The sequence below is a fragment of the Gracilinanus agilis genome, chromosome 6 (genome assembly GCF_016433145.1).
Source record: "Gracilinanus agilis isolate LMUSP501 chromosome 6, AgileGrace, whole genome shotgun sequence".
Taxonomy (NCBI): Eukaryota; Metazoa; Chordata; class Mammalia; order Didelphimorphia; family Didelphidae; genus Gracilinanus; species Gracilinanus agilis.
Window position 1 is genome coordinate 151,470,572 of NC_058135.1, and position 26,038 is coordinate 151,496,609.

The 26,038-nt window shown below is 32.5% G+C and overlaps 1 protein-coding gene across 1 annotated transcript in view; it reads left to right on the forward strand.

Moving 5' to 3' along the window:
• The window catches only part of EPHA5 (EPH receptor A5), a 464,007-nt gene extending 441,425 nt beyond the window's left edge, over positions 1 to 22,582 (forward strand). The window contains exons 14-18 of the mRNA XM_044681722.1: positions 5,012 to 5,073; positions 5,179 to 5,388; positions 11,565 to 11,714; positions 17,686 to 17,879; positions 22,423 to 22,582. Of these exons, the coding sequence (XP_044537657.1) occupies positions 5,012 to 5,073; positions 5,179 to 5,388; positions 11,565 to 11,714; positions 17,686 to 17,879; positions 22,423 to 22,582 (776 nt within the window). The remainder of the gene's footprint in view (positions 1 to 5,011; positions 5,074 to 5,178; positions 5,389 to 11,564; positions 11,715 to 17,685; positions 17,880 to 22,422) is intronic.
• The last annotated feature ends 3,456 nt before the right edge of the window (positions 22,583 to 26,038 follow it).

Sequence of the window (26,038 nt, forward strand, 5' to 3'; positions counted from 1 at the left end):
TTCTTAGAGGATTTCATTGAATTTACAAGGACTAGAGGAAACCACATTAATTATTGCTATGTCATCCTTGCAAGCTAGCGAGAAATGAGATATAAAACCTGAGCCAAACTATATATAATTAGCATTAAAATGACTCAAGCATGAAAATTAATCAAATGGGATTTGAAGAGCCTTATTATTCTTGTCAACAAAAGGATATCATACCTGTTTGCAAACTTTTATTTTGATTGCTCACTCCTCCCATCTTACCAAATATGAGAGGTACTTTAGATCCCCATAACATTTCTCAAATAACATTAAAAATTTTTGTTGTTAGAGCCTTTGCTGTCATACATAATTAATATGTCTTTTAAAGGCAGATGATGCTGGCTGAAAAATTGCACAGCATGCATTCCAGGTGTCCAACTTCTTAAAAGTAATTATTTCCTCTTTCTGTGTGGGTATTATTTAATGTTAATAAGATTTTTGATGGGTGCATCCTGTTTACAGCATAATATCTTTCTTCCAAGCTCATAAAAATCTGAGTTGAAGGCCAAGGTGTTCATTAACCCAGGAAATGAACACTTCATATAGAATTTTAACTCATTCTTGTTGAAGTTCATCAGTCTAAGGAACACCTGTATTCAACTTATTCTATTGATAGAAAATTCTAAAAATATAGAAAATGAATGAAGATGAGGGAAGGAAAGAAATTTTGGAAACAAAGATGAAATTAAGGATGAACAGGGAATAGAAATATGCGTTAATCACATTTAAAAAGCAATAGATTTTGAAGGACATATGGTAGATACTAATAAGGTTGTATAAAGATAATTTATTATATTTATGGACTTTATTTGGAAAACCTTCAACTTAAAAATTGACATCCTTCTCCAACTTTCCCACCTGCCTCAGACAGACATAATCCAGGTGCTAGAAATTTAACCATTAGAAATTCATTATTTTAAATTAAACTTTTCTTCATTTAAAATTCAAATGTCCCTTGGAACACATTATACATCATTCAGCAGAGGGGTTGCCTGAGGGTTGGGTCATTCGTTTTTCTTTCAACCTCAAGTTCTTTTACCATACAGACAACTCTAGCTAGAGAAATAGTCCAGAGAACTGTGTAAGTCCCTGAGATTCAGAGACACACTGGAGAGGAAAGTAGAGGCATCCTGACTGTGAGATCATGCACTTGTTTTTGTTTGTGTTAAATTGCAATATGTCCTATGTCTGATGCCTTTTATTACCTTATATCTTTCTATGAGATTAAACATCCTATTACACTTTCTTTAGAAATGTTTCAGAGAATCAAACTCTCCTATTCCCAGGAGAAATTTTAGGTAGGTACTTGACCCAGAAACATAGTTAGTAAGAAAAGCCCATGACTGAGTTGAAAAGGCTACTTCATTTTTGGACACATTTTTTAAACTAGTGGACAAGAGGAATCATATAAATAAATTTAACCTAATGAAATATGTGCTAAATGCTGACCTTTTTGGTAAAAAAAAATATGAGAAAATGTGAGCTATATTATAACACAATTATGCAGATTTTAAACTGGCAGAATGGCTTTGAAACAACAGTCTAATGTTTTATATCATTTGGGGAGGAAATCTCCATTGGAATGCCACAAAGAGTGATATTTGTACCTATAGATTTATTTTTTCAATAATCTTTATCACTCAAATGCATAGATTATAAAATGCTAGAAAGAATAACTAGCATTGCAGTTGGCAATCAGAATTCAAAAACACATTTTCAATCTAGAACATTAGGCTAAATCAAATAATCAGAAATTTAGTAGGGTTAAATGTTAAGCCTTATAATTCCATGTAGAAAATTAGCTTCAAAGTTGATGTGGGGCAGGCATAGATATTTATGCAACAGTTAAAAAAAAAGATGGGGGGGGGGACTTTCAGCAGACCAAAATATCAAAGTAAACAATATGATATATCAGACAGGAAATACAGTGAGATATTAGGCCATATTAAAAGAGATACAGCATCCAGGACTTGTGGGCTCTGTCCTCATGATATCATATGAGCATTATCATATTTAGTTCTGGGAACATATTTTAAGAAGAATGTTAAAACAACTTGAAGAGTATCTAAATGATCGCCACAAAAGTAGTGAAGGACCCCATATTCATGCTATTGGAAGAATCAGTGAAGCTATCATGAATATTTTGCTTATAAAAGTGAATGCTTGTTGCAGAAAAGAGGTGTGAAATAACTTTCTGAAAGTTTTTGTAAAACATCCAAATAGAAAATGTTTCTGCATGCCCCAGAAAGGCAGAATTAGAATTGATAATTTGTAGTGAGATAAATGGAGATTTTATCATGGAAATTCCCTATTAATGAGAGGTATAGTGAAGTAAAATGAACTGGCTTTGGAGACACTAATTTGTCCTGGATTGTAGATCTTCAACCAAAGACAAGATGGCTTTGTGTCTAGTAACACCTCATAGAAGAGATTCTGCTAGTATGGGTTGAAGTAAAAGTCACTGAAGTCTTTTGCATCTCTGGAATTATGTGATTGTGAATACTGGTACAAATTGGCTTACCAGAACCTTTGTAGCCTAAGAACTAAATAACAAGCATATTCTATGGACCTCAGAATTTAGAAGGGAGAAATGAGGAAGGGATGTGTGTGTGTGTGTGTGTGTGTGTGTGTGTGTGTGTGTGTGTGTGTGTGTGTGTGTGTGTAGGGGGGGAGAGAGAGAGAGAGAGAGGGAGAGAGNTGTGTATATATACTCACACATAAATAAACAGGTTTTGGTCTGAATGTATTCAAGAAAACATTTAGATTCTCCTGTAAATAACAGGAAGTACCCTATATAAAGCATTAGTGATTAGCTTAGTGATTAGGTCAAGATGATACAAGCATATTTGCACAAATCATATAATTCCTGCTTACTATTGAGTTTCTTAATTGTTCAGGGACAAATTATTTTCCTTTCTCAGCATGACCTCAGTATTTTTTGTTCTCATATATATATATACATATATATACATATATATGTATATATATATCATATATAGCATGTATGTAAATATACACATATTCCCATTTGTATTTTTATTTGCTGTCTTTCTCAAAAAGCAAGATACTTTAGTTAACATATGTTATCCAAACATGTTATATATAGGACATAAATAATTTGCCCTAGAGATAGGAACAATGCTTAATTCAAAATACTATACTATTGCTATCAAGAGATAAGGCTAACTGCCCTTTTCAGAATAGGGTTTTTCTGGGTAATGTGGTTATTTAGTCAATCATTTTGTATCCATTTCTTTAGAACTTTTGGGGCATGCTATAAGCAGCTGCAGAGGAGAGAAACAAATAAAACAAGTTTATGATTGTTCTTGATTTGATAATCTAATAGGTGGCATAATTTTAAGTATTTGAGTAAGCGCAATAAACAATATTTTCTAATTGTTATATGAATGATACATAATTTTATAAGAGGAAAAGGGGGGAAGGGGGAAAGAACTTTATTAAGATAAATTTGAATAGTGTTTTCAGGAAAACATTTAATATTTTAAAAAAAGAACTAAAGGAAGGAAGACATAAATTTATTTTGGATAAGATAAGGGAATGCTTTGTGAAAAAGGAAGAATTCGAATTAAATTTTCAGGTATTACTAAGATTTTTGGTAGGTGGAGATGAGGTAAGCATATTAAGTACAGAGAATATCATTAGAGAAATTGAAATCAAAAGAACTCTGAGATATTTCACACCTATCAATTTATCTAAAATTTTTAAAAAAGAGCAAAATGACAATGTTAGTTAGGATGTGGAAAAATGGGAAAACTTATACACTATAGGTGTGACTGTAAACTGCTCTCTTTTGGAGAGCAACCTAGAATTATGTTCAAAGTGTTATACAACTATGTATACCTTTTGACCCATAATACCACTACTAGGTTTATTACCTAAGGTAATCAAGAAAAAAGAAAAGAACATATATGTTATAAAATATTTATAGCTCATGGGGGCAAAGAACTGGAAATTGAAGGGATGCCTGTAAGTTAGTGAGTGGCTAACTAGATTGTGACATAATTGTGATGGAATATTACTGTTGTGGAAGAAATGATGCCCAGGTTAATTTTGAGGGAAAAAATGGAAAGACCTACATGAAATTATGAAGAGTGAAAGGAGCAGAACCAATATTTTATATATAGCAAGAGTAATATTGTTTAAAGAATGATTTGTTTATGTCCCATCCAGAAAAAGAACTGATAAATAGAAACATGCAAAATATCTTTTGAATATACACACATACATATATATATATGCATATGCATATATATATATTTCTTTGTGCAGGGAGGGGTCAGAAAAGGGAAGGGAATTATAGGGCATTTTAATAAAACAAACAAATAAATTTAAAGTTTAAAAAATAACTGCGTGGAGGTAGAAAGCACAGAGGGAAATGAAAACTTCAGTTTTAGCTATTCCTTATAAAAAGTGTTGAAGCTAGAAATGTATCAAGGGAGTTATGGATCGGTTATATGTGCATTTGATTGGAAGTGTTACAATGTATTGACTCATTGCAAAAATGAATATGAATATGAATATGAATACTATTGAACTGTCCTATAACAGCATGTATGATTTTGTATTGTTTTAAGACTGCTACATACTTTGATTTTTCTGCTAATGATAATATAATTTTTCAAGGTTTTATTCTACTACCACAATCCCTCCGTATACACCCAAATTCCATAGCACCTAACATAATGTTAGTAATAAATTATTATTTATTGAATGATATACTAAAATTTGAACTTTAGTAAAAAATGAAGGATTATAGGCATTAAATAAATTAATACCTCTAAAATAGATTTAAAACACTCCTTAGTACAACTAGGTTAGAATGAAAAGAGGCATATTTTCCCATATATATGTATATATGTATATATGGGTATGTATATATGTATATATATACATATATAACTTCAAAAGGATGATTGATTTATTTTTATGAAATTAAAACTATGTAATGTTCTTTTCTTTTTAGGTAAACCTGTAATGATAGTGACAGAATATATGGAGAATGGCTCTTTAGATACATTTTTAAAGGTAAGATTTGTAATAATTTTTATTCATCACAGCTAATGCTACCCCAATACTTATAAATTGCTAATTATATTTCCACATAAGACTAATGCTTCTTTATCTTTGCAGAAAAATGATGGACAATTTACTGTCATTCAGCTAGTAGGAATGCTGAGGGGCATTGCCTCTGGAATGAAGTACCTTTCTGACATGGGTTATGTGCATAGGGATCTTGCAGCCAGAAACATCTTAATCAATAGTAACCTGGTATGCAAAGTGTCTGATTTTGGACTTTCTAGAGTACTAGAAGATGACCCTGAAGCAGCATATACCACACGGGTAAGTTCTAACAACATCAAGAATATGAGAAATCAGTTCAGGGCCATTATCTCAAAGTATTCAAGTTGTGTTTTAAAGATATTTATATACCCCACTATCATGCCTTTTCCATGAATGGAAACAATCATGTGTTATCAAGATTATGCTAAGGGATCTCAAACTCTTTGAAAGTTCTTCCAAACTAGAAAGACTTTAAATTGAGGCCCTAAATGGACTTTATGGATATGCTCAAAGAAGCACCATACTAAACTATAGTATGGATGGTCACAAAAAGTTTGGGAACAAGGGAGAGAAGAAGAAAAAAAGGAAAGAACAAGGGAAGAGAAAGAGAAAGGGAATGAAATAAATATAGACAAATAGATATCACTATCTATATAGATATCTTCATCTAGAAATCCATATTTAATTTTTTTAACTGAAAAACAATTTCAGGTATGAAAAAAATTGTCTCCATAAATTTGAATTGTTCAATTAAAAAAGAAAACAAGATGATGACCAACAATATGGCAAAAAAGATATAAAAAACAGTCTCTCGTGCAGTTCAAAACCCCAGCATAAACTTGGACCTAGGTCTTGGACCTAGGTCATTAAATTGTCTATACATTAATACCCTGCCTCATTGATAAATGAGCATAGAAATACCTGAACCAAAATTTTAGATTTCTTTTAGATTAGATTTTTCCCCATGGCAAAAAATGAACCTATATCAGTTCTGAATTACTTGGAAGCAAGTCCTATACTACTTATAATGAGTCTACATTTAATGTCACAGGGAAAAAAAACATATTACATAGTTATGTTTGAAAAATTCTCCACACATGAATATCCACTCACAATATCATACTTAACATGAATCATACCCTATTACTTTCCCAGAAAAGAATCTGCCTAGCCCAATTTGATATGGATCATAAACTTCCTTCCTATATGTGTCTCTCCCACTTAATATGTGTGTATTTAAAATTTCATTCTTAAGTGTTCTTTTAACAGTACCTTTCAGTATTAGCATTAAATTTCCTAAGTCCATTTTTTAAAAAATCCATAAATCTCAATACATGAACTATGTAAGCCAAATCATGACAGAGTAGATAGACATATTTGAAGAGAATCTATTTAAAGACTATTTAAAGCCAATCCTTCTTCACTGAAAAGGAAATTATGGTTGTCTACTATCATTTTTGTTGCCTCTTTATTTTTAAATTTCCTCTAAATGTTTTAAACAGACCATTTCACCCATTTCAATGGGTTTTTCCATTATATGCATTATGTATACTAATTTCGAAGTTTGAAGGTTGAGGCAGTTTTCCATATTACTTTATACCCTTCACATTTGTCTTAATTACTGGATACTTCAGGTAAAGATATCTTTTTTCCCTACTCTCTAGGAATTTGATTCAATTCTTTACTTTATGTGGGTATTTAGCCACGAAAGGAACAAGGTTGGATTTTTCTTAGCAAAACTATCAGAGTAAGATCTGAGCCAAGACTATGATTGTATTCATGTTCTGAATTAAGGTCACCAATTGCGCATTGTATAGATTACAGGATTTCTCAAAGGAAGTTTTCCAAATAGTAATCTTGTATTTCATTCTCTTACACCACATCCTATATTGTTCTCCTCTCATTTTCCCATTGAATATAGATTTGGTATCGATCTGTATTTGTTCAAATAAGCACTATTTTTATTAATAATCCAACACTAAATTTTCCATTTATTAGTGTAATCATACCCAATGTGACTAGTGACTTGATTGTGACCTCTTAGAAATTATTCTGTACTCATTTCATTGTAAACAGAAAACTTAGCAGATCCGGGATGGATTTCTGAATGTTGTTAAAAGGAAAATGGGAGACCCTGTATGATGAATGTAATGGGTGACCAGGGTTTAGCGTAACCCGATCTGACATGACATCTCCCTTGGAGACAGAGAACAAAGATGGAGGCTTCTCTGTCTTTAGCCAGTGTAAATCGGTGGAAAGAACCACAGCTATCTGCAACAGATACAGAGAAACCCCTTAGGAGATGAAATAGACTTTTGGCTAGGACTTGGCTCAACCTAGCTGTCCCAGGGTTCCCTCTTCTGCCACAGACAGCTAACCTGGGAAAGAGATCAGAACGGATGCCTGGGAATTTTGCTTTACCCAGTCAGGGAGCAATCTCGATCCAGGCTAGCCTCTAATGAACACATCTTCTTCCTTTAGCCCACAAATCTGACTGCTATTGTTCTTTTATGATGGTTTCTTAAAAGGAATGATGATTCAATTGGATCGGGAAAGAGGGTAGTAGGCATCCTTAACCCCCAAATGAACAACAAGATTTTCTGCCCTCCGCAGCAGCTGAGGCCTGCTTGGAGATCCTCTCCGTCTAGATGTTCTCCTGATATCAGCTCACTCTAGGCTAGGTAAATGAAGCAAAGTCTCTAGGTTGTTAGCTGATCTGGTTGAGAAATACACTGAAGCCTCCATCCAGTCACCCTCAGGACTAACCCTCAAGGTAAACTGCTAGTTAGATTGAGACCAAACAGGCATTGATTTCAGGGATCAGGAACAGATGCAGGACCACAGTAGATCTCAATGAGGAAACATTTTCTCAGGATTTGGATGATTTCAGTCCAGGAGAAGGTCTCCGAGCTGTCTCTCCTCACAGAGTTCAAGAGGAACCCCGAAAGTTCCAACAGTCCCTTCTTCACAGGCACTGTTGGACCTCAGAACCCTTCTGCCACCAACATCCCATCCTCTTCTCCCTGCTTTCTCTGTTCCTGCACATTTCTTTGCATCGTTTTGCAAAATCCCTCTCTTCAATGTTTAGCCCAACATTTCAATTAACAATTAAATTAATTTGATTTTTTTCATAATTCTGAACTGATTTTATTCATTCTTTAAAGACATAATGCATTTAAAGTACTTTGGTGAGGCAGCTGGTGTCTCAGTGGACAGATAACCAGACCTAGAGATAGGAGGTCCTGGTTCAAGTTTGGCCACATTTCCTAGCTGTGTGACCCTGGGCAAGTAATTTAACACCCATTGCCTAGCCCTTACCACTCTTCTGCCTTAGAAATGATACCTGATATCAGTTTTACAGATTGATAAATAGATATATTTTTGAAATAGAAACAAACCCCAGTGAATCCTATTTATTGTTATTAGAATACTATAAAAAAGGATCAAAATAACATGGAAAAATGTGCAGAACTCTTTCTTGAGCAGCGAGTGTAATTAAGAAAGAAAAATGTTTCACCTTCTGAGTGCCTTCTGACTTCAGTGAACATATACGCCTAGTTAGAAACACTTTGCAGTAGAGGAATGTTGTCTCCTTTTAGTATGATCTGGTCAAGTTGTTTCCTCAAGGGAATCTCTTCTGCATCATCCAATGTAGATACATACAAAATGCAAATAGAGATACAAAAGGTAAGAGCTTAAAAAAAGAATAATGAAAGAAATAAAAAAATAAAATAATTTCAAAAAACTAGAAACACTATATAAATATGTTTTATTAAAATGATTTCAGATTTTTAATTTAAATAAATGGCCACTGGAAATTTTACTCTAGCTATTTAGAATTCTCTGACATCAGTTCAATTTGATTCAATATATATATTTACTAAAGATCCACTTTGCAGAGCCCTATGCTTTAGCCACTGGCAGAAATAAAAAGTTAAAATATGATAGATCTCTGCCCTCATTAGAAAATAATCACATAGGTCATATGACATGCAAATACCATATAAATGATCAGCAATGTGGTAAAGCAGATATAAGATATAGAATCTAGAAGACTGCTACATAATAGCTGTGTGATCATGAGCATGTCCCATATGCTCTCTCATTGCCCCAGGCAATGCCTCAAGAATATAAATTGCAAATGAGTTGCCAGTTCCACTGGTAGGGAGAATTTTCACAAAAGGAATTTCTATTCCATCCACTTCTTGCCCCATATCCACAACACCCTTTGGGCTCTGTGTGTGTGTGTGTGTGTGTGTGTGTAAGTCTTAGTTGCTAAGGCATAGTCTTTTAACATTTTTTATCATGAAAAAGTCACTATTAATGTGTAGCCATAATAATATCTTCTTTTGGAAATATATAGAAACTAGTCTTTATATTATAAAATAATTCTTTTTTATGTTTTGGAAAAATAATCCTTTGCAACAGTTTATTTGGACATAGGGTCTTAGGGTGTCACCATTAGCTAAGGAGGAGGAAAAGCTATAGAGAAGTTTTTAAAATACCAGCCTTTCATGGCTTTACCAAAACACTGCTTTGACTGAATGAATGGCTCTGTTTCTGGTATACCTGCAGCCATTTGGAATTCCATTCAATTGGAATGTATATGTTACAGCTCAAGTTGTTGTTTAATCCAGTTATGCATTTTTCTTGTCAAAGATAATGAAATAGTTTACCACTTGCTTTTCTACCTCATTTTACAAGTGAGAAAACTGAAGCAAGAAAGTGATATGACTTGCCCAGCATCACACAGCTAGTAACTGCCTGAGGCTGGATTTGATTTTGAGTCCTTCTGACTCCAAGTCTAGTCCTCTAGCCACTGAACCACTTAGACTTTCTGCCTATGGGGTAAAGGTCCCAAAGTTCTGGTCTACAAAAGACTTCTTAGAACATTGTTTTATACATTATTTCTTTCTTCAATGGCATTGCTAGTTCTGTATTACAAAGAGATTAAAAAAAGGGGGTGGGAAGTTCTATTTTAATAAAAACATTTGTTGCAGCTCTTTTTAGTGGTAGCAAAGATTTGAAGATTGAAGATTTGTCCATCAATTGGGGAATACAAGTTGTGACACATGATAGTTAGAGAATACTATTGTCCAATTAGGAAAGATGAGCAGGATGATCTCAGAAAAATCTGGAAAGACTTACATGAACTGATGCAAAGTAAAGTGAACAAAACCAGATGAACATTGTACACAGCAACAAAAGTATTTCTTGAACCACCTGTGAATGGCTTAGTTATTCTCAGCATATTCATTATGTGACTCCTGCATATTTATTATGAAAGATGGCATCTGTCCTCTGAGAAAGAACTAATGTAGTCTGAATGTAGACTGAAACATACTATATTTCATTTTATTTCATCATCTTTTTTTAAAATCTCTTTCATAAAAGGAATAATATGGGAAAACGTTTTACATGATTACACATATAGAATCTATATCAGATTGCTTAGTATTTCAGGGAGGGGGAGAGAAAAAAGAGAGGGAGGAGGAAAAGATCAATAGGAGGGAGAGAATTTGAAATTCAAAATTTTTTTTAAAAAATGAAGGTTAAAGAATTGTTTTTACATGTGATAGGAGAAAAATATTACATTTCTAAAAAGCAAGAGGCAGCTTTTGATTTTCTAAGTTTTCCCATTTTTAGGAATTAAGAAAGTGCTTTCACTTTGAACTAGACAAGGTTATGAAAATTATTTACTAAATGAAGGTGGAATTTTTAAGTCATTAATTAAAATTCCCATGCTAATATTACTAAAAATATTGATAATTTGGTGAGATTTGTCCCATGCTTTTATTTTCATTTATTTCCCTTTCCCTGTTAATATTAAATATGCTGCCCCACCAAAATTCCAGAAATATAAAACCAAAATAAGTCAAGTGTGTAATACATATTCATGAACTCTCCATCCTCATCCACCACCCCAACAGTGATGTATGTATTGGTTCTCATTTATTTCTCCTTCATGCACATCTTTATCTCTACTTAAATTCTTCTAAGACATGTGAGGAAACACTCAAGCCTATGGAATTTTTATTTTCAGTCTTTTTGAAATGAGTGTAGGAAGGGAGGAGAAAGAAATATAAAATATTTGTATTCTCTATATTTTTTACCTGAAAGTTATGGAAATATTCTTTACTGGCCTGGTAGATTGCTTACCTTCTCTTATTCATGGCAACTTTTCAAAGCAATATAATTAAGATGTGGATCCTATATACGTTCTAGCATTCAAACAGAATTTAAAACTACAATCCTTTTTGGACAGGCAATTAGTAGTCAGTCTACAAGTACTCATGGGCTAAGATATTCTGAAAGAGATTGAGCACTGTCAAACAGATTTACTTTACAATTCTACATCTCTTTCCAAAACCTTTCAGGTAAGGAAAGTGTATCCCTAGATACCTCTGAGAAATGTGGGCTATTTTATTTATTTATATAAGTATTAATTTTTTCAGGGAGGAAAAATCCCAATCAGATGGACTGCCCCTGAAGCCATAGCTTTCCGCAAATTCACCTCAGCCAGTGATGTCTGGAGTTATGGAATTGTGATGTGGGAAGTGGTTTCCTATGGAGAGAGACCATACTGGGAAATGACCAATCAGGATGTAAGTACCAAGTTAACTTGTATAACATGACCCCTAATTATAAAACTATGGGCTTTTTGGTGCCTTTTATTTTTTAAAATGAATTTTAAACTAAGAATTAATTTGTTTTCACCCCCCCAATCTTTCTTCCCCTGATTAAATTACTTGAATAAAATTCCATTAATTATTTGATTAATATGAAAAGGAAAAGTTTAGATGAATAAAAATTGTTTTTGTTATATAATTCAAATGTATAACAATATTTGGCTCCATTTCAGATAATAATTATATTATCATATATCTAGAGCTAGAAGAAATATCAAAAACCAATTAATCCAGTTTCTTTAATTAATTGATGAGAAAACTTTATACCAATGTTTTATAAAGTTGGTTATATTAAAAATTTATACCAAAGACCCTAAGTCCCAGACCTATAAGAACTAGGATTTAAATCCAAGTCCTTGATTTTTTCATTGGAAGATTTATTCTGCTACTGGATTTGGATAAAAACTATTACTTATTGTTCTAGTTCTTTTAAGAATATGCTAAAATTTATGTGGGCAGCTGGGTGATTCAGTGGATTGAGAGCCAGCCTAGAAATGGGAGGTCCTATCTTTGAATCTGACCTCAGACACTTCCTAGCTATGTGGCCCTGGGCAAGTCACTTAACCCCAGTTACCTAGCTCTTACCACTTTTCTGCCTTGGAAGCAATACATAGAATTGATTTTAAGACAGAAGGTAAGGGTTTAAAAAAAAAGAAAAGAAAATGCTACAATCTAATTGAAATCTAATTGAAAGTAGGAAAGTATAAATCTGCCAGGATTTATGTAGTCCTTATTCTGGTTGAGAACCTCATTTTAGAGAGAGGCATCATATGAAACTGGAAAGAGAAATCATTTTATAGCCTCAACATTGAAATCTAATCCTTGCTGCCATATTCCTTAACCAAATGACTTTCTGTCCTTTAATTTTTTCTGAGATTGTTTCTTAATCTGTAGAATTGAGATAATATTTGAATCAGTCAACTCAAAGTGTTATTATGAGGAAGGGATTTCATAAATTTTAAATTACTATATAAATGTGAGTTATTTATATTTATGACAAGATGAGAGGCAGAATTACATGAAATGACAGTAGTCTGCTAAAACAATAAAGCTCTACAAATAGCCTTGATGGTCATTGTTTTCCTTCCTTCTTTCCCTTCCTTCCTTCCTTCTTTCCTTCTTTCCTCCTTTCTTTCCTTCCTTCCTTCTTTCCTTCCTTCCTTCCTTCCTTCCTTCATCTCTTCTTCCATCATATATATCTCTAAGCCTGTGTATATTCTATAGAATTTTTGTTATGGCTAGTTATCACCTTAATCTTAATCAGTTTTTTTTCAGTTAATAAGAATTATGATTCCCTCTCACCTTCCTCTCCTATTCAAAAGTAAAAACAAAACCTTTGAACAAATGTTCATAGTTTTAAAAATGTGCATTAATCATATGCTGAAATATACATCACATACATTGTCACTATTCATCTGGAATTATGGATGCTTACTTCATTGATTAGGACTTCTAATTTTTTTCAAAATTAATTGTACTTACCATGTTACTAATAGTAGAAATTATTCTCCTAGTTTGCTCACTTAACTCTGTATCTGTTCCTATGTTTTCCCATTTGTCTCTGAAACCGCTCCTATCATTATTTCTTAAGTAGAAATAATATTTATTATAGTAATATACCAGCATTTATTTATCCCTTCCCCGTGTTGGGCATTCTCTTTGTTTTCATTCTTTGCCACTACAAAAAGAGCTGTTATAAATATGTTTTCACATATGCATGACCCTGTATTCTTATATGCAGAAAGAAACGATATTTTAACATGCAACATTTATGTAGGTATGGGGAGTACTCACACTAATGAAAAAACAAATTTGGACATATTTTGTTTAGTCTCTTATTACCTGCTCTAAAGTGTCTCTTTACAGAGGGTCTGAATTTACTGTATGCAGCAGAATACTGAAGCTTGGTGTCATGAGTTATTCCCCCTGAATGCACATTATTGAGAAAAACGTGTGCCCTGTGACATTTCCCTTTCGGCAAAAACCACAGTGATTCAGCAGCTCCCTTTCCTACCAATAGTTGATTTTCCAAGCACATAACCACATAACATGAAGGAAGCGATAGCTGAACATTAGAGAATCTTTATGCCCTTTATAATGTTTTGCCAGAAGAGGCAGCACTTTCTAAACTGAATTAACACTATTGATTTGAGTGTCAATGCCAAAAGCATGTATAGCTTATAAAAGGACTTCAGACGTAGCACAGTATACTGAACTGGTGCCAGCCTGTCTACTACACTCATTGCTGCTCTCCTCTTTTCCCTTTGTTAACTCTGAAGAATCTTTCCTTTAAAAAAATAAGTGCTTCAGACTGACAATTGCAATAAGAGACAAGCAAAAGCAAATGGGATTATACCTCAGAGTTGGAAAGTTGTATAAGTCAACCCGAGAATTGTTTTCTATTTACCTTTCCGCCGCGCAGCCTTCCTATGCTACCCACACCCAGAATAAGAAAATAATCAGAATTATAAAACATTCAAATGATCACTTAAAGGTAAATTGAAATGATCCCAACATGACTGGGTCAATTGTATTGTAGAGACTGGTATACACTATTTATCTTCCTACTATAAAGATATTTTTTTCAAAAAAATTTAACACATTACTCTCTTTTATTCATGATAATCCAGCTGTATTGCCCTACTTGCTGTTCCTCACAGATGATACTCCATCTGTCTCTCTGCCTTTTTTCTGGCTCCAATATCTGCAAAACTCTCTCTCCCAAACGCTGGCTCTGAGATTACCTGATTTCCTCCAATACTCGTCTTCCAAGATGCCTTTCCTGGCCCTCATGGCCATTTACTTTATATTTATCATATATGTACCAATTAATATAAGTTGTCTCTCCCATTAAAAGTTAAACTCTTTGTGGACAGAGACTGGTTTTCTTTTCATTTCTTTCATTTATTTTTAGCATAGTGCCTAAAATACAAAACGTATCGAGAAATGACTTGTGTTACTTATTAAAAATACTTTAAATAGGGAGAAAACTTTTGTTGTTAGTGATATTGATAATGACTTCCAAATATGTGGGTTTTTTTAATTACAAGAGGTAATATTTCCCCACTTGAAGTATATTAATCTTTTCCACTGTGCTTTTTGTTAACCGAGCACAATTCATCTGGCTTGATTCTTTGATACAATAGAATAGTTCTCACCCTTCTAGAAGAAACACATGTTATATTCTAGTTCAATAGGATAAATAATAGCGTGGGAAGATTTATTTAAAAACTAGCTGCGATTCACCAATCACTCTTGGGAAAAGCATAAAACCTCAGTTAAATGTTTGGATTTCCTTGAGTGAAGTGCAAAAAGAGATGACTCAAGGATGCATTTCATAGATTAGAAATCATTAGAAAGAATCGATCAAATCGGACAAAATTTACTTGAAAGGCATTTGCTTCAAAAATGAGAAATTCATTTCTCATATTACCCGATAAAATTTAGTCTTTTTGTATATAGTTTGTCAGTTTTCCTGTGACATTTAAATTAGGAACAAATTAGGACTAAAGTCAATTTACTTAGGTAAAATGTAAACATAACTCAGGATCAAAGTCTACATCCTGACAAGGAAATGTCTTTGACAAAACTCTGTTCTGTTTACCCTAAAGATCCACTTCGACTCATCGTAATTCCATTGAAGCTACATTTTAACCTTTCTCTAAAGAAAATGTAGGTTTTGGCAAATTAACTTTAGACAATTGTAGGTTTTTTCCCTTATTTAGACATTCAGAATAATGTTTTTGAATAGTAGAATGTTAGGGAAATTTTTGGTTCTTTTCTAATATGTTGATTTTAAATGAGTCATAATAATCATATCACAGTCTTATGCATACAATTCCAAAGACACCAATATAAACTTGAAAGTTTTTAAAGGATTTTGCCATTTTGACCCCTAAAAATTCACATTTGACTTTTTTCCTACCCCAATAACCTTAAATTTAAAAAATCAAATTAATATAAAAATTGTGATGGCTAATTTTATATTGTTATTAATTGGTGATAAAACTGATCTGAAGTTGTATGTTGTCACAGTTTTAAAATAATACTTCAAAAGTATTTCTATTCTCACTTTCTAATAGTGTCTCTGTGTACACATGTGTGTTTATGTGTAGGTGTACATAAACAAGTGTGTAATGAAGATGAAGAAACCACAGTGGAAAAAATCACTAAAAATGGAATTGTCCATGTATCTAGTAAATTGGCCTGATATCACACTACATGAAATTCAGGGAAAGCATTTGGCCTTATTGACTGCAATAGAGTATTAATTAACAATCAGGGTTTTGCTTCTTTCCCCTGGAGTAACTAATAATCCTATGTAGAACAATTTTCTAGCTCACTCTACTTATTTGGAAATATCTAGGTCCTGGCCTTCTGGCATTTATGGAAGCATAGAAATGGGCAATAAAATATTCCTTTGAATTTCTTTTTTACTACTGTTTTTTGAAAGCTTAAACTTTCAAAGAACATTCTGCATGAGGAAACATTTTATCTCTTTAAGCTTCAGATTTTTTCATCTGCAAAACTGGCATATTCATTCCTGAAATATATGTAATGAATTATATTTAATATATCTGGTTCATTTATGATCTAATTTTGTCTTTGCACAAATATTTACTTATCAACAAATGTTTTTCTCTAAAGAAATATGATCTCTGAAGGGTCAAAACTAAACTCCATAATCCCATTATTATTTCTCTGAATCAATATACTCTAACAATTTTCCTTAATCATCTAACCATTTCATAGTGATCAGTGGTCATATTTTTAGATTGGGTAGACAAAGAACTACAGAAAAAAGAGAAGTAAGAAAGATAAGAAGTAAAACAAAAATCAAAAAAAGCACATTGTACTAAAAACCAAGGTGGGAAATATGAAGAACAACTTATTTCTGGCACCATTGGCTGAGTTTTATTTTTAATACCCAAAACTTATTTATTATTTCTTTTCCATCTGTGATAGTAAGTAAGGAGTCCTCTGAGGAACACAATAATTAGCAAAAACATTATTGGAGGATTTTATCAATTAGATTACAATTTAATAGGAACATTATGATAATTATCAACTGTCATTTATATCTGATACCTTTTTAAAATACAAATATATATTTTATATAATTGAAACCAATAATTATGTATTCCATAATTAACAAATATGTTTTAGCTGATCCAAATAAGCATTTCCTATTTAAATTTATAGAGAATAAACATATTTTTAAAGTGACACTAAAATAAAAACATGTTTATTCTTGCATATATATAAAAATATATATACATTGGAAGTCAATCATTAAATATTCTACTTTTAATATGCCTGATACTCTGAAATCATTCCAGATTTAAGTCAGTACTGTGTGGCTGATTATAAGCAGGCAGACTCTGACATTATTAAATGATATGTGAGATAGGTACGTTGTTTAGCCTTTAATTTTCCATCATTTAGCACGCCACTGTATTTTGATATGTTAATTATTTTAAAAGTAAATGCCTTTGTGTTTACATTTTTACTGTAAATATACTTTTCAGAAAATATTCCTAGAATTATTTATATATTTAGAAAACAAGGATGAATAAAATCTGGTTATATTCATGTGTATATATAATATACACCTATATATTTCTCAATAAATATTATAACTCATATATTTTACTAGCAATAATTACAATTCTTACAATTTAATTTCATAGCATATGTTTTGTTTTCTGAATTTTTAAAGCAGATATAATGGGATAATTTAAACTTTTTTTTTATCACATTCCCATTCCTAATGAACCTTCCCAGTATTCTTTTGACAAGGAATAAAACCAATACAAAGCACAGTGGAAAATGTTTCTCAGTAGAAATCCTAAATTTCTTGGGGAAAAAAATGCTTTGTCTTTCACAGGTAATCAAAGCTGTTGAAGAAGGATACCGTCTGCCAAGTCCCATGGACTGCCCTGCTGCTCTTTACCAGTTAATGCTGGATTGCTGGCAGAAAGACCGAAACAGCAGACCCAAGTTTGATGAAATTGTCAGCATGTTGGACAAGCTCATCCGTAATCCAAGCAGCTTAAAGACACTGGTTAATGCATCAAGCAGGTACAACAATAGCTTCCCAAATTTTTTTGAATTGAGCAAATGTTGACCAATTTCAAACTCATTTTTCTTTTTTATATACTATAAAATAAATAGATTTTTAGATTTCTAAATACTAAGGTCAGAGAAGAATAATTGTATATAAAGCTATAAATCTATTACATAATTTAAAAATATATGTTTATATATGAATGTATATTGATGTATGTATAAATATGTAATATGTGCACACAAAATCTTAATGTAGTATTACCAACTCCCCATGGTCCTTGTCCCCTACTAAAAATTCTTCTTTTCCCTTTTGTTTTTTTAAATATGTTTCATTTCTGTTTTTTTCTTCATAATTTTTTCTTTTTATCATTATTGCAATTCTAATGTACTTCTTTCCAACTCTTACCATTCCCCCAAATATAATCTTTCCCTTTTGTCCAATTAGTAGAGTGAGCCAAAACAAATTTGCGTTGTACTGGTCCTTTCTAAAAATAAATATCTTATTTTCTACCTCTAGTCCATAAGACCTCTAGTCTCCAAGAGGCGGGAAGTTTGCTTCAACATCTGTCTTCTGGAGGGAGTCATGATCTATTATTTTATTGGTCAGAGTTCTTAAGTTTTTAAAATTTCTTTTCCTCTATAACATTGTGACCATGTTATAAAGAGATCCCCTGTTTCTGCTCAACTCTTTCTTCAGATATATAAAAGCAGCTACAAATAAAATAAATAGGAAATAATATAAAAGGGAGAATACACTAGAATTAATAAGGGTTGGACAATGGCTTCTTTTCTTTTCTTTTTAATTTACATAGATTCCCTCCATATCTTGTTGATATGTTCTTAAGAGAAAAATTGATTCAAATATTTATCCCACACATTTATTTTGCTAATGATTTTTCAATTTTATGATATAATTAAATTGAAATGAAAATTTTTTTCTTGTAATGGTTTTTGTCACTATACTTGTCAAAAAATTTTGCCTTCTATGGTTGTGAAGTATTCTATTTTCTTCAATTTTATAACATATTTTAAAAGTATACAAACTCTATTTGGTTTTGATTCTGTATATACCCTTTTTTCTGCACTATGCAATTCATTTATAATGAGGTCATACATGTATAGCTGAAAGTAACTTTAGATGGGCCATCTTGGCAGAAATGAAAAGGTGAGGTCTGAAGATGCTAAGTGACTCGCCCAAGGACAAATATAATAAAATGACAGAGCTATGATACAAATAAAAAAATCTTTCAATTGAAATCAAATTCTCTTTCCAAAGCAGTTCTCTAAATAATACCTGCCCTACCTACACTTTATATATTAGAAGATATACATTTACTTGAACAATGTTAAATTTATCATTTCTAAATTAGCAAAAATAATGACTTTCTTGAAAAAATGGAAAATGTATTGAGTTTCTAATAGTTATAGTCACCATTTTAGAGCACTCTTTATAGCAATGGTTTTGAAAATCCTTTATCATTTTAATCTACTATAATCCTAAAAACAGCCAGGGGGTAGAGTGAAATATTCTTATTCTTCCTCCTTTATAGATGAGAAAACTAAAGCACAGAAAGATTAATAAGGTTGATAAAACTATACCTACTGAGAAAGGATTTGAACTTAGATCTTCTCAAATACAAATTTTACATTTCATCATCTAGCTGATTTCTTTTATATTTGTATTAAAAGCTATTTGGAAAATATCTCCAAATACAAGTAATGGTCACAGATCATTGGTGGGAGGCCAATATTTACTTTTCTAACAGGTATAAAAATCAGTGAATCATTTAGTAGAAAACTTATGGGATATATATACATACACACACACACACATATATATATGCATGTATGTATGATCTTTTGTTCACTCATTTCTATCTTCTTTGACTCTTTGTGACCCTGTCACTTTTACCATAGTGCTACATAACTGTTCATAGGAAAGCTTTCTAAGGAATTATGTTTTATCCTAGTTATGTTTAAGAATAATTACTCTTAATTCTTTTGTTATTTATGTCAGTAATGAGAATATTTCATATAAACTTCCAAAAATTCTTATTGGTCACTTGTGCTTCTATCTAAATTTACATGTAAAACTGGCAACAATTCCATGGCTTCATACTATTTAAATGACACAAAATTATAATAGATGAATAAACACAGAAAAAATTACTGAAAAGGAAATAATTATGTATACTTGATTATTTTTCACATTCATATGATTTTGACCTGATTCAATCTGATCCATTTGTACCTTACATCCAATATTAGAATAAAATAAGACTCTCATAAGACATTCATTGTCATTCGGGCCTGTATTTCATGTCCAAATTTTTAGGACTACTTTTGGGGTTTTCTTGACAAAGTTACATTTCCTTCTCCAGCTTATTTACAAATGAGGAAACTGAGAAAAAAGGGGTTCCGTTACTTGTCCAGGACCACAAAACTAGTAAGTGTCTGGAGCTAAATTTTAATTCAGGTCTTCCTGAGTAAAAGCACAGTGCTTTAAGTACTGGGCCACCTAGCTGACCTGTAATTATACACTTAAAAAGTCAACAAAATAAATCTTACTTGCATAGAGAAAAACTGAACAAGAATACAGTACATAGCTCAGATAGATGCAACCTCGTTTCCTTTCATCTGGTCCACCTACAACTGTCATGGCGACTTGCCCAAACTTAAAGCCAAAGATGAATGTCAAACCACTTTGGCAAAACTTTTTATGTCATCAGAGTAATAGTAAACCCTGTCAAATTTGGTGAGGACAGCAGAACAGTATATCAATAACAAAGGCAAAGCTACATCATCCCTATTGGCCAAACAAATCTTGGGAACAACTTCCTTGCCTTTTACAGAAAGTAAAACAACATAAAAGGAGAAAATCCTGGTTGTCACTGATCCTATCACAAGCATAGAGAGGGTTTGGGGGAGGGTGTTGACTATTTTCCATTATTTCTGAAATATTTTGCTTTTAACCAGAAAAGCTAGAAAGTTTTTTTTCTTCTCAGGAATACAATATAGGCCATATCTTGAAAACAACTTATGTGACAATATTCACTCCTTCTTCCTTGCAATATTCTTTACATCTCCCTTCTGTTGCCAGAAAATAAAGAGCAGCAAAAGCTCAGAGCTGGGGGTAGCTAGCAACTCAGTGGATTGAGAGCCAGGTTTAGATACAGGAGGTCCCAGGTTCAAATCTGGCCTCGCTAAGCTGTGTGACCCAATGCAAGTCACTTAACCCCTATTGCCTAGCCCTTATCACTAACTACTACATAGTGTTGGTTCTAAGATGGAAGGTAGGGGTTAAAATAAAAGCTCAGAGATGAATTACAGTACAATAACATAGGTGCAGGAATGGCATAGAATGGGTAAATCAGATTATAGAAGTATTTTGTATTGGATATAATATTTGTTTAGTAAGAAAAAAGCCATTTTAAATACAAAGAGAGAATAAATCTTCCATGTACCATTAACTCTCTGAAGAAACAATTGGCGAATGAATCTTATTAGCAATTAGTTGTAATGTCATTTCCAACAAATCTGCATTTAAAAAGGTCTAAATCCATGTCAAATATGAAAGACTTCCTCCATATTATCTTGGGCAGTTTTGATTTGTTTACATTAGCCAGTCACACATAGACATATACAATTAGAGTACAGAGAAAGGAAAATTAACAACATATTGTTTCTTACTATTAGGAATTTCTTTATATCATGTATTATGACTCTATTTGATTGCAAATGGTTCCATTTCTAAACTGACTTCAATTTTATTCATTAGAACAATTCATTATTCAAGTGTCTTTTCCCTTTTTGTGATCATCAGCATTCTGGTTTAGCTTGACATCATGCTAGCAAGAGAATCTGCTTGAGTTAATCTTTGCCCAGGGGTTTAAAGTTGTTTTCTGGTTCACAGGTCCTACAGTCCTCAGTGTAATTTTCATTCTACTTAATATAATTCTTAAAATTAAATGGAAAAGTTCTCTGTATCAATTCTGAAATAATCAAGATGTGCCATAACCATGAAATACTTTTTGCAAAGACCAGAAATAATTGACTAAGGCCTTAATCCCCACATATATTGTTCTTAAAGCAAACAGTTCCAAAACCACAGAACCGACATATTTTTAAGATATTATTTTGTTGTGGCTTCTTTCCACTGATAGATAAATCCTAGGTTGTTGCTTGAGCTGGTTAAATGTTACATGATTAGCTCAAGGTTATAAAGCATTTAACAATTAGGGATGGAACTTGAAACCAGAACTAAAACTTGTATACTATCCACCATACCAGGCTATGGCTCTAAGGGAATTTATATACTCAATTGTGGATAATTATTTTGTATGAAATTCATATCCTCTCTAAGTTGAAAGTCTATTGTGTGTGATCCTAAAATATTCTGTATACCTTTTATTTTTTGAGAGAGAAGAGAGAAAATCATTTAGTTGCATATGAAGAGCCACTGTAAAGATAAAAAGAAATTTAAACAAGCTTGAGGTAATGCTGTACTTTAATTGTAAAAAAAAGTCATTTGTAATTTATTTTTAATGTATTGTAGAGTGTCAAACTTGTTGGCAGAACATGGTCCTCTAGGCACTGGGGCCTACAGATCAGTAGGTGAATGGCTGGAAGCCATCAAAATGGGACGGTATACAGAGATTTTCATGGAAAATGGATACAGTTCAATGGATGCTGTGGCTCAGGTGACCTTGGAGTGAGTAATTTTTTCTGATAATTTTCACATTATTTGTGGGGAAAAGCAAAGTGTTTGAGAACTGGTATGGACGGGGCCAAGGGAAACCAGATAATCTTTGTCCATGCTAAACAGCTTCCAAAGAAGCTTCATCTTTTTTTTTTTTAAGTCTGTGTTGTTGTTAACCAATAAATGCATGGTAGAAATCAACTTGAAGTCAATGTCACGTATCTCCAGTAAATTTGCTTCTTTACCTTGAACAAATAGCATTTGGGTTTGAATAAATGGAAAACTAGTACTCTAGTATAATGATCCTTTGTGTTGTGAAAAAAAAAAAGATGTTTTTCTTGACACAGTTTTTATACTACTATATAAAATAAATGTTACATGAATGTAAATACAAAAAATGTAAGCACAATTGGTACGGCTAGTCCTATAAAGTGACAAAAGAAAAAAAAAGGAACCACACTTTGTCATATTGACTAGTGTAATGATAACCAGGTAACAGCTAACTTAATAAAAGCTGATGTTTTCTTCACTAGATTGGCTCGTGGTGCACATTTGCATTTTAATAATGCAAGAATTTATCTGATGCTACCTTTGCTTAGCTATTTGGTGCAAGCTCTGTAAAACCAATTGTGTCCTTTTCTGTTTGCACGTGAAAGATTAAATTGATCAAATCTTATGAATTTTAAAAAATCGCTACAATTAACTAGTGGATTCCCTAATGTTGTCTCATTGAAATTTTATTATATTTTCTGTATGTATAATTACTTTTACCCTATCTTTGTTATTTATAAAAATTGGCCATTATTAGGGTGATTCAATAGTTTTTTAAATGTTAAATTATCAAAATTTGAAATTTAATGGAAACTTACTGTAAAGCACTTATTTTGAAAAGATAGTGTAATTTGTAAATTTCCATCTTAAAATAATATTAATGAAAAAGGGTTAAATGCAGATTAGTGATTATTTTGCAATTTGTGTTCTTAAGAGATTTAACTGGGCTGAGGAGTAGATTGTTTCTTGCCAAGAGTCACACAGCCAGTATGTATCAGATTCAGAATCTAACCCTATGTCTTCCTTACTCTGAGGCATTTATTGGAAAGGAGAATTGCCCCATACCATTAAATTCCCCAATATGAAAAAAAAGAAGTTAAAGAAGGGTGCTAAATTATCTCAAGCACTATATATGCCCCATATTCATCTTTCCACACACTTTCACACTGAGAATTCTCTCACCAACCTCATTATCTTAACATTAACTATAGTCAAGATCATGTAATTCCCTTAGCTTCAGCATTCTTCATATTTTGGATCCATTATTAAATGGGCCTAAAATCTCATTTTGACATATTCCCAAACTCCCTCTCCCCACAATATACAAACAATAGCTACCTAATTTAATAAAGAATATGTACACTCTTAGTCCTGACTCTACAAGATTTATGTCAGTGCTACTTTGCAAATAATAGACTGGAAAAAACTTATTGATTATTTAAAGATATTTATATATGATTGCTATTTAATTTTGCAGCAAAAATTGTCATTTTAATTTATTAAATTCATCATTTGTCATTTTATATTAAAATGATATTGTAGGTATTTCTTCTACCCATTGTCATATTACTTGTAAATGTATAATAAACATATTTGCATTAAATGATGTCTCCTTTTGTCATTAAAACTGCTACATATTTACTTATTTGAAATTTCATGGCCTATCTAACTCTCCTCTCTTTGCTGAATACACATTAAATAATCTTACAAAAACTCCTAACATCGTTTTTTTCTTTCTGTGGGGAATCCTTCCTTTTATAAACAAATTACATATTTAGATCTTTGATATTTTCTGTAGTTGTCTTCTAATTTTATTTTTTTCCATTTTTGTTGCTTTTTTTCTTAACTGGTTATTTCTTCCTTTTTTTCCAGGACTGTATTTTTTCTTTCCTATTTAATTCCTCTTTTGCAGTTAATCTTATATCTTGATTCCCTGCCTGATTAACTGCTCTTGACTGACTACAGAGTTTTCAGATCCCCTGCATTCTTGCCATATTGTCTCTATCCATAGTTTTTTGTGTTTTTCCCTTGATGCCTGGGTGGAAGACCATGGTAAAATTGAGACTACTAAGACAACTACTCAAAGAACTTACTCATTGTGTTTTTGTTAGTCTTAATATTAGTCAGAGTTGGAGGAACCATAAATAATAGGTCACCTGGGAAGTTTCTGTGTACAAACTGACACAATAGTCACAGATAACCATAAACAAACAGCTGTAATGTGAAAGCATATGTCTTAAATTCAGATACCTTTGTTTACTATCCCTTTTCCACATTTTCTTAACTACTTTACAAGACCATTTTCAGTGAAATAGAAGGCTACCTGGTTTATATAAAAAGATGAACTGGATAGTATATGACCAAGACTATAAGTGATATTATGTAAAGGATGGCAATATGGAATCCCTGAAAAATACAGGGTCAGCCTCACCCAGAATTCCAGGGGACCCCCATGGAGAACTTTGGGTGAGGGGACAGTTGAGAGGGAGTTAGGCAGTTGCTTCTGGAGGGTTAATGTGAGCAGATTTCACTGCTTACTGCTCCTGACTTGGGGGTTCATCTGAGAGGGCCATTGTGGCTAAGCCATCGTGGTTTCTACTCAGGAGTTAGCCTGCTTAGTAAGGGTTAGTCCTTACCAACATCAATACAACAATTATTTAGTGATTTAGAGATTAGAAATATTCACTATTAGCAAGAGAGCCAGTTTAGCCAAGTGCCCTTCACCCCCTCCTGTGTGGGGGAAGGGTAGCTTCAACCTAACAAATCAGGGAAATATAAGTTAAAGATAGGGAACATCATTTGAGTTCAGCTTCAACAGAAACTTACAAGAAGTACCTTAGCCAGTCTCCATTTTCTAATTGACTTTTCCATTCATCCTGCTAGTTCTTAAAAAAACTAAGCAAGATATTCCAATAGTTCCCAACTGTTTGTAAAAAAATGAACTGGAGGATCAGCAAAAGGTAGTTAAATGAGCTTTTAGAAATCAACAACTATTATTTCTGTATAATCATCATTTGACAGATATTTAACTTATAATTTTTAGTAGGCCTGTCATCAATGCAAAGAAAGATCTACAAAAAGCATTATCACCTCAAAAACTATCAGGCAAAAGAGAAACACAAATGATATTTGAAAGAGTATATTTATGAAAATCCTGGATGCATATGTCCAGTAATTATTGTCCAAATCAAATCCCAGCAAGCAAAATGGTTCTGAGTGCCAAAAACAAGCAAAGGTATTAACTTATTGAGTCATACCCAGTTTTGAAGGGATCCTAGAACTAGAAACCATTACTCCAATAGTCCCATTTTATAGATAAGGAAAAGGAATGTGGGGCCAGAAATTGTAGTGCTAAGCTACACTGCTTGGATCCACATTGATAGAATAGAGTAAGTAGGGAGGAAAAAAGAGGACCTGTAGC